The sequence below is a fragment of the Alosa alosa genome, chromosome 2 (genome assembly GCF_017589495.1).
Source record: "Alosa alosa isolate M-15738 ecotype Scorff River chromosome 2, AALO_Geno_1.1, whole genome shotgun sequence".
NCBI lineage: Eukaryota > Metazoa > Chordata > Actinopteri > Clupeiformes > Clupeidae > Alosa > Alosa alosa.
The window spans coordinates 11678549-11688260 of NC_063190.1; the positions used below are offsets into that span (position 1 = coordinate 11678549).

The 9712-nt window shown below is 40.7% G+C and overlaps 1 protein-coding gene across 3 annotated transcripts; it reads left to right on the top strand.

Annotated features, from left to right (window-relative positions):
- Window positions 1–22: 22 nt before the first annotated feature.
- On the top strand, window positions 23–8650 carry LOC125291433 (myb/SANT-like DNA-binding domain-containing protein 2). Of its 3 annotated transcripts, none has more exons than XM_048238189.1 (6): window positions 23–101; window positions 671–758; window positions 1178–1312; window positions 5171–5426; window positions 6821–6884; window positions 7677–8650. In XM_048238189.1, exons 1-6 carry the CDS (start codon window positions 61–63, stop codon window positions 8563–8565), a joined length of 1473 nt encoding a protein of 490 aa, XP_048094146.1. In that variant the 5' UTR covers window positions 23–60; the 3' UTR covers window positions 8566–8650. The 3 variants fall into 3 exon arrangements, with proteins under 3 accessions (XP_048094146.1, XP_048094144.1, XP_048094145.1); XM_048238187.1 differs by lacking the exon at window positions 23–101 and adding an exon at window positions 118–580; XM_048238188.1 differs by lacking the exons at window positions 23–101; window positions 671–758; window positions 1178–1312 and adding an exon at window positions 3900–4383.
- Window positions 8651–9712: the final 1062 nt, after the last annotated feature.

The following is a 9712-nucleotide window of genomic DNA, read 5'->3' on the forward strand; positions in this document are numbered from 1 at the left end:
GAGTATTATTATGATGATGTTCTAAGAACATCAATGATTATGACTTATTCAGAATGAAATATGGCATTCCAGTTGACAGTTTTACAGTCTAGGATGGGCAGGTATGTATTATGATAAACCTTGCAATGATTGGTTCTTGTAAGACAAGAGAACTGTGTAAAAGTAAATAATCCTAATGTGGCTACTTTTTCAACACCTGTTATGTATTCATCATGTATCTCTATTTTAAGCATAGTCTACCACACATTCTGATGGCACACAAGGTGAGAGACCATATCTGTGTGCAGAGGAAAAAGGAAACATAAACTCTTTTTTTTTATATATTTTGATCATTTATGATTGTCACAGTTGGCCTAATAATATTCAAATTTATTGCCACAAAAATAACTCAATTGATTCTCCAGGGTAAAGCAGGTTCCTCTTCTGCAGAGACCAATATGTCTACAAATTCCATAATGCAGTACATTATGCACACACATGATATGTATGATGAGCTCTGTGAAAGCAACCTCCGTGAAAGAGCAAAAACTCTGTCAGTAGAGACCCAGGCCAAACTCAAAGAGCTGGCTGGCCTGAAAAAGTTGGTGTTCTCTTGCATTACTATTAAATCCACTAAAGAGCACTCATTATTCCTTAGATTAACCACTGTTGGCCTTTTCTGGCTTTATAGACAATATGAACTGAGTGGAGAGAGACATAAAGCGTCACTCGTCCAAAAGGAGGCTGATGAACTAAAGGACAAATGCAAGTGGGAGCAGGTGACAATCACATCCTTAACCTTTTTTCCCCTCATTATGTGACTTTGCCGCATGTGATAACTATAATGTTCAATCCAGTTAGTGTACTAGCAAATGTTTTTAAGTTACAAATGACCAGGCCATGATAATTAAGTGACATTTGTAACTTGGATATTTCTAAGGGCCCTGATTTAAATGGGGGGCAAAGTGCAAACTCTAAAGTATAACTAAAGTTAATTTAACTAGGCAAAATCTATTAGCCTCTTAATTTAGGAACAAGAGCCTGCAATGCACAAACAACAGAGGAGCAACTCAGTCCTCACATTTAGTTTATGCACGAGAGTGACGAGACACTTGCTCATTGAGTGACTGTGCACTTTGCCTGTCATTTAAATTAGGGTCCTATATATGTTTTTTGTTTGTCTGTTTGTTTGTTTTAGGATGACATTGAGATGTGTTTAGGGGGTCTTCAGATGTCCAGGAACAAAAGGAAGATTATTCTTCAGTGGAAGACTGGAGGCGAGGACACCAACAGATCTCCCAACCCCTTTATTGTCAAAAACTCAACTGCTGAGGTTCGATTAGATTTAGTTATTCATATTTTACTACTGTTATTTCAAACAATGACCTCTCAGGTATAGTTTCAGCTTTTGTCAGATTTGTTATCTGTTGGTGGGAAACCTAGCCTGATATATCAGTAAATCAGCACTGTTGCTGCCTGTACGATTTTGCACAATTAAAATAGTTCCAGGTTATAATAACCAGTGCCATGGTGAAAAAAAAAGATCAAGAAGAAGCACTGACTTCACTTAAGTCTTAAGGATCTCAACTAATGAATGGGAACCTTTATAGCAGTTTAGATAAAGATTTTTTGATTAAACATGTTTTCCACCATAGCTAAATGCTGACAAGACCAAAAAGCCTGTTGTTGAAAAACCTCATGTGAGACTCCAACAGCAGTCTCAGGACAGTGATGCAATTAAACCCACCCTCATGAAGAGCTCCATGAAACAAGAGCATGATCAGGGGGATGCTAGAGAGGAGAGGCAGGGAAAGGCTTTAACCTCCAACAAACAGCCTATAGCCAAAAGCCACTGCGAAAGGGAAAAAAGAAGAGATGCAAAGCCAGCATGGATTCTCCTCCCCATCCGTATGAAAAAGGAAAGATGGTTGTCTCTGCTGTTCTGGAGATCTGGAAGGCCTGTGCACTTGGACAGAGCCCAAATGATCTAGCCAAACTGCCAGCCCCCAGCCCCTCTGAATATTATTTGGAAATCCATGGACAGTATCTCAAGACCAGATATAAATATGACTACCTCAAGGTTAGGCAACTGTCTGTGAGGAGCCTTTAAAAAAAGCAACTTACCTAGCGGTGACCATACTTCACAAATGTGTGAAAACATACGTCACAAATGTGTGAAAATGAGTCAATATTTCCATTTTCTCTGATTGTTTTACTTTTAGCATGTCTTTAATCTTACATGGGAAACCCTTCAGAAGGTTTATCCAAAGCCAGAATTGCAGGCAGCTCAAAGTCAGACAGGATCTAACAGATGCAAGGACAAAATCATTAAGCAAGTCTTAAGGCAGTGTGGACTGCAAAAGAATAAGAAGTGAAATCAAAACATTCAGGAACGTTTAGAAGTAAGTATGGTTTATACAATTTTAAAAAGAGAGAAAGAACACTGGATATGATTTTATCTCTATTGCTACTATCTTATAATATTATATAGAAAGGAAAAGGGGTAATAATTGTTCTATGTTTTGAAAAACTCTAGGATGAACAACATTATTTTTCTCTGAGGGTGGCTGAGGAGGTCTTTCAGAACTTGATGAGGAAATCGGAGGAGACACTGAGCAAGTTAAGATGTTTAAGGATCAGCCAATAAGTCAATAAACCTATATTGACTTATCAGTTGTCTTATTTCTTCTTCTAACACTAGCCTTGGGGGCAGCCGTGGCCTTTAGCGCTTCGGACTTGTAACTGGAGGGTTGCCGGTTCGAACCCCGACCAGTAGGCACGACTGAAGTGTCCTTGAGCAAGGCACCTAACCCCTCACTGCTCCCCGAGCGCCGCTGTTGTTGCAGGCAGCTCACTGCGCCGGGATTAATGTGTGCTTCACCTCACTGTGTGTTCACTGTGTGCTGAGTGTGTTTCACTAATTCACGGATTGGGATAAATGCAGAGACCAAATTTCCCTCACGGGATCAAAAGAGTATATATACTTATACTTATACTTATACTTATACTTATTATGACCGCCGCTTGCGTAGCTTGTTAGCGTAGCGGTCATATAGGGATTGTCAATTTTTTTTTTTATTCACAACTTCCTGAATATTTGATCAACGATTCCTGGGACACCGAAACACTAGGGCACATGACAGTTGGTGGGCATGTAGCCCCATTAGACTTTTACAGGAAAATTTTGTTTAGTTCCCGGGGGCCACTTTGTAATTGGGATGGAGATGGAGACAAATTGACAAGCGTGATTTATTTTTGCGGCGGTGGTCATATTTTGTAAAGTTCCTGATCATCTAATGCTTGCTCTTTGGTATTATGACCAAAAGACAAAAGGAGGGTACATACCAGGGATGTAAGAAAATATTGTTGAATATCGCAATATTTTTGGCAATACTGTATCAATTTTCAAAAACATAATATCGATATTTTTTTTTATTAATAGCAATCACTTTATTTTGTTATTGACATAGGCAGAACTGTGCTGTGTAGTGTCCTGAATTGTTTGTCTAAAGCAAATATACCTTATACCTTTCATGCATATGATACATCTTCTTTATATTTTTCTTAGAAGTTTTTCTAAACTTAGACTTTGAAAATCGCAATATATCGCCTTTCGCACAGTATTGAAATATAGTAATATATTGAATCATAACCCATCTATCGTGATATCATATCACTGATATGTATAGTATCGCCAGATTCTTGCCAATACACAGCCTTAGGACAAACACAGCACACACACACACAGGCAAAAAAAAAACCTGCTACTATGCTGGAGCCTAAATACATTGTCTTTGACAATATTTTGTACATCGTAAACAAAAACTTAAATCATTCGCTTTGAAATGGTCTGCATAATATGTTTAAGATCACCTGTCACAATAACAAAATATCCCAAAATGCACTTGACGCGCAGCGCACAAACGTCAGTTCCCATCCCCTCCCCCTAGCAACAGAGGCAAGATGGCGGCGCCCAGTAACGCAGATCAGTCTCCCGAAGTAACGATACCATTAAAGATCCCCAAAACTGAAGTTCCATCTCCAGAATCGGAAGACTTGAGTGACGGCAATCAATACCATTCCAACCCCTCCACGCCGAACAGATTTTCCCCTCTCAATGTTGGCAGCACGATTTCGGGGGGTGCAGGCCGGAGTGGATCGGCCTCTGCCTCAAACAGCTTCACCGCCTGCCGGGGTATGTCCTGGACCCCTTCGGAAACAAATGCCCTCATCGCTGTATGGGGGAATGAACGGTTAACGGAGGCACGGATGCAACAGCTTGAAGTTGCAGGGACTGTTTTCTCTGGCAAAGCACCAGGACCAGCAATGTACGAACGGGTATCAAGAGCTCTGTCAGAGCTCGGCTACGAAAGGACTCCCTCGCAATGTAGAGAGAGGATGAAGGTAAACTTGACGATTATACGAGTCTGCTTGAATAGCAGTTCTGCAGCATTGTCTATTTACTGTAGCCTACCATTATTTCAAGTTAAGATATGTAGCCTAACTGTTACCCCACGTGAAAAGTGATATTAAAGCAAATGTATCGGTCATAGGATAGGAAGACTAGCCTACAGTGGTCTTAAGTACTGCCAGAGGTGGTCTCCGTTTTGTGCAGTAGCCTAGGCCCTATTCACAACATCATCAGATTTGGAACTTTCTGATATCAGACCACCGTGATGGGTGATTCAGAGGTGATTTAGCCTGTTGTTCTGGATTGATGTACCATGCTCATCTGAGACACCTGTGGAAGAGTCTATTGGCCATCATATTTTATCTGATAAAGTGTGGTGCAAATTTAGTACAGACTGACATCTTGAGATGAGTGAGAATATCTCTGCTTGTGTTTTCTGGTTTATGTCTTCTTGTAATTCTCTTCAGATCAAAGCAGAGGTGCAATTAAGGCAGCTGGTCGCGAATATGAAAACGTTTAGGCCTAGCAAGTTGTAGGACCTTAAAATATCTCCACCTGATCAAAGGCGCAAACCAAAATTCTTTTTGTCAAACATCAAATTGTACCTCATATTCCTTAATTCAAGTTTTTGTATTTTATGGATGGGAAAAGAGAAACACCTTAATTTTTAATCCTTTGTAGTCTCTCATCCACGCTTTTTGTAAATTGGGCATTTAAAACAAATTACCTAAATAAAGCAAGTAATTTAATTTAATAAGACAACTGTTTGTGCCTGAGCAGACGTTGCGTCGCTGCTACAGCCGGGTGAAGGAGCATGGCATTGGGAAGAGGAAGAGTAGCTACTCCATCGAGCAGCTGGAGAAAGTGTTTGGTCAGGGTGGCTGGGACTCCCAGACGTGCCAGCCGGTGCTCATCAACAGCAGCGGCCTGTACCAGGAGATGGAGTCGGATGGCAGCACCATGGAGGACTACTCTCAGGAAGACTGGTGCAACCAGGAGCTGTCCTCCGCCTTCCAGGAGGGAGAGGTGGAGGCAGGTAAGGAGGGGGGTTTAACATTAAGCCTACAGCTGTTGGATGGTCTTTGCTTTTAGAGAGTAGAGTTTTTTTTTTTTTTTTGTAGAGTCTTCATAGTTCTCTAAATGTAGGTTCCCTCTTCTTATGCTGCTATAATTCCATCAATGCATTAGTATTTATTTAATTATTCAGTAAAGAAGATTGGTGAATAATATGTTATTATACTTCAATATTACCAATATGTTTGTATTTGTCTGGCTATTCTGGGCCTTGATTTAAAACAGGAAGCCCTATTGTTAGGACTGCCTTGTGGTAATGGTGGTGATTATCAGCTCTTTAGACATTTAGACATAACACAGTGGAATGAGGAAGGATAGGCATATTGGTTAGAGGACAAAATGGCGTACATTAATCAGAGATTACTGCTTGTGGGAGTGTGAGGCTTAACAAAAATGTTTAAATTCCTTTTTATGAGGGAATGTAACATGGTAATCATGAAAATATGCAATATTAAGAAATCATGAGCTGCAAATGCAAAGTTTTCTAACGTTTCAGTAACAAGAACCATGGAATTATGAGCTTATTCAGAGCTCATATTATTTTGTATTTCTGATGTTTGCCTGTGCCAGTATGTTTTAGTAATATTGCATCTTAGACTGGGCCCACAGAAAGCTCTGTGGAATGTTAAAAAATGGAATGTTAGTAAGCTATAGAATAGGTTACTTCTGTAATGAATCAGGTTTGATGTGCACAAATCATAGGTGCTTGCCTCCGTAACTCAAAAATGACAAGCCATCTCAGATGACATCTGTTTAATCATTCACACAGGGCTCATGCTTCACCTTATGCTGGTTTACTCCAGAAACAGCGTGTGTCAGTCGTCCACATCCATATGTTTCAGGAAAGAATGTTATTTTAACTCAGTTCCCTGACACCCAAGGTTATTTTTTTATGATCTTTTCTGATGGTGTGTTTTAATGTAGACTATTGCTGCTTCAGTCAGTGCAGGTTCGACTTGCATGACAAGCACTGACTTACCATTGTTTTATTTTGCTTACTGGTAAAGCTCAATTAATAAATCCATGTAGTTGTATGCATAACATTTTACACTTGTCATGCAAAATAAGTCTGCAGTTTGTTAGATGTTTATTTTAACCATGTAAATGTTTAGGTAATGGAAAGATAACATATTTGTTATAACATATTAGTGTCATAAGGTCCAGTGTGTGGTAATATTTTAAATAATGGCCAACTGTGGATGGAGTTATTACTGCCATCAAGAACACACACATGTATCAGTGATAGGAACTTTCGTAATGTCAGAAGTGGAGCAGTGGAAAGAGGCAGTGCATCCATTGTTGCTGCCACCAAATGTGCTCCAGAGGAGAGTTGAAAACCATTATTTGCTTTTCCAGAGGAAGTCCCAGTGCCAAAGACCAGAGTGTTACAGCCACGGCCAGAGCCTACGGTACAGATGCAGTGAGTATCACATACACTGGAGTCATTTGTCTCCCACCATCATTTTTTTTTAAGTTTGTTATTCATTATCTGTTATCTGTTTATCTGTTGTCTTTGTATATGTGATGACATTGTTATTTCCTAGAGAAAGTGTGAAAACAGTATTTCATGCAGAAGTGATGTTTGACCCCATTGCACATGATGATGATAAATAAATAATAACTAGCACATAGTGGGGTGTGTTGTGCATGCACGTGTTGTTGCCAAATGTTGCTAAAGATAAAATGCCACACAGGAATAAATCTGATGGCAAATAAATACAGAAAATCAAAGAAAATAAAATCAGGCCAGATTAATAAACAGACCTACAGTAGTATTAGCAACTTGACAGATGTATTTAAATACACAAACAAACTACAGAGCAACCAGTTTTGACCACTCATGGAACAGACAGAGCAGTTTCATTTAAAACTGAATCCATGAATCCAGTTATCCAATATTGGATTTGACCAGTAAGGGGTGCTATAGAGAAGTGATTCCCCCTGAGAAATAACAATCCTCTGGTGGCGTGGTGATTATGGTAATGTTGACAATGAAAATTGTGATACAGCCTACTATATCCTACTGCTCTATATTTGATGAACTACATCTGTCATCATCCCATGTTAAAAAACAGACGCCTCCTTAGTTTTCTAGTAATAGTTTTGGGATCTTCAAGAAGATGAAATGGCGAGACACCAGAATCAGATTGTATGAGAGATGGAGGTCTCGTTGGGGGGTCTCTGACATCTCTTCTCTCCCTGGCTTTGGCAGGCGTCAGGAGGTGATGCAGAATGTGGTGCGCATCCTGGAGTCGGTGGACATCAAGTGGGAGCATTTCCAGACGTGGACGGACTTCTCACGGCTGCACCTGTCCAACAAGCTGGCCATCTTCGGCGTGGGCTACAACACGCGCTGGCGCGAGGACATCCGCTACCACTACGCCGAGATCAGCTCGCAGGTGCCGCTGGGCAAACGCCTGCGTGAGTACTTCAACCCCGAGAAGGCCGAGGGCCGCGTCGTCATGACCAAGGTGCAGAAGATGAACTGGAAGAACGTCTACTACAAGTTCCTGGACATCACCATCAGTGAGGCTCGTTGCCTGGAGCTGCACATGGAGGTGGACTGGATCCCCATTGCACAGTCCAGGGCGGCTGGCTGCAGCAATGGCTCCCAGTACTTACTGCCAGGGGGCATCCCCAAAACCTACGGACTCTACGCCATCGGCTACGAGGAGGTCGTTGGCCAGCTGGCGTCTTCTGGCATGGGAGATGGCAGTGACGGCATGTCCCTGTCTCAGGAGAGTCGGGGGGCCACAGACGAGATGAGTCAGTCTCAGTCGGAGGAGCCCGAGGAAAGGACCGAGTCCAAAATCACGTACTGCTACCTCGGCATTGCGGAGGAGAAGACCCTCCAGCAGTGCCTCTTTCAGCACTTTCAGACTGCCGGGAAGCACCACAGCAGGGGAGAACCCTCTGCCATCAACCGCTTCCTACAGGCCAACTCCAGCGGCACCTCCAAGCCAGAGGGGTCGCCCAGCTCCGGCATCTACATCAAATTCATTGAGGTGGAGTTGGACTTTCTCTCTGCAGGCTCTTTGGTGGAATGTTTGGAGATAGCTGTCGGCTACCCCTTAAAGTATAACAAAAAAGAGACATTGTAACTTAAGAAACACATTCTACGGGACACATGAACGTTGTGTTTAAAGAGTGCCATCTGGCCATTGAGTGTTTTTTTTCCCTCATAATGCAGTATATATATATATATATATATATATATATATATATATATATACCACTCACAAACATTCAACAATTAAACTTCTAGTAACTGTTTATTGTTTAATGTTTGTGCTTGTTTTTATTGTTACATGCATTTTTATTTGTTACATGCATTTGTAAAGAAGCTTACGAAAGAAAAACACCCAGTGGTCAGAAATGCCTTTATAGATACATTTCATTGGACCTAAAACTTTTGTGCAGTACTGTAGGTATATTTTTTTTCAACTGACTCAAGGATGTACTTGACAAGGGCAAGAAGTATGAAATGTAATTTCCACAGAGCTGGTGTCCTCTCTCTTTCCTTGTATATTTGTTTTATTTTGGTTTATTTATTATTTTCTTTTGTTTTCATTTGTTTTTGTTCATTTTAATTGTGGCCTATGCTGATCGAACACTTTGCCTTTTTTCTGTTAGGGCTAAGCTACACCAGGCACGTAATTGAAGCGTTCCGTTCGTGTTGCGATTGCTGCAACAATTAGCTTCCACTTTAATCAATGTAAGTAGCTACACCAGACGTGATAGCGGCGTGTACGTTCGAAAAAAAATAGAATATTCGTCTAAAATGGATTTTACACGTTGCGAATGGAACGCTTCAGTTACGCGCCTGGTGTAGCTTCCCTGTTAGTGTGGCTAGAGGGAAACACAGTTTGCCTTTGTTTTCTTTTCCTTTAAGACAGAGAGAAACACCTATTCACCACTGAAGACATGGAGAGAGTATAAATTAATATACATTAAATATAAAAAGGAATTCTATTGAATATATATTTAAGACTATATATTAATGTTGTTCAGTGTAAGCATTCCAGCATTTCCAAAACATGACATACATTTTTTACATTTGCGTTGTCATGAATATTGAAGTGTGTGTGAGTGACAGAGAATGTGAACATGTGAGTGTATGTTTGTTAGGTGTGTGTACGGTATACACACAAAAAATGTTTTGATATTTGTTAACAGACAGTGTCTTTGTGTATTGTTCCCAGGTCACAGTCCTGTACGTTTACAATTTTTCTTTTTTTGGAGGGGTGG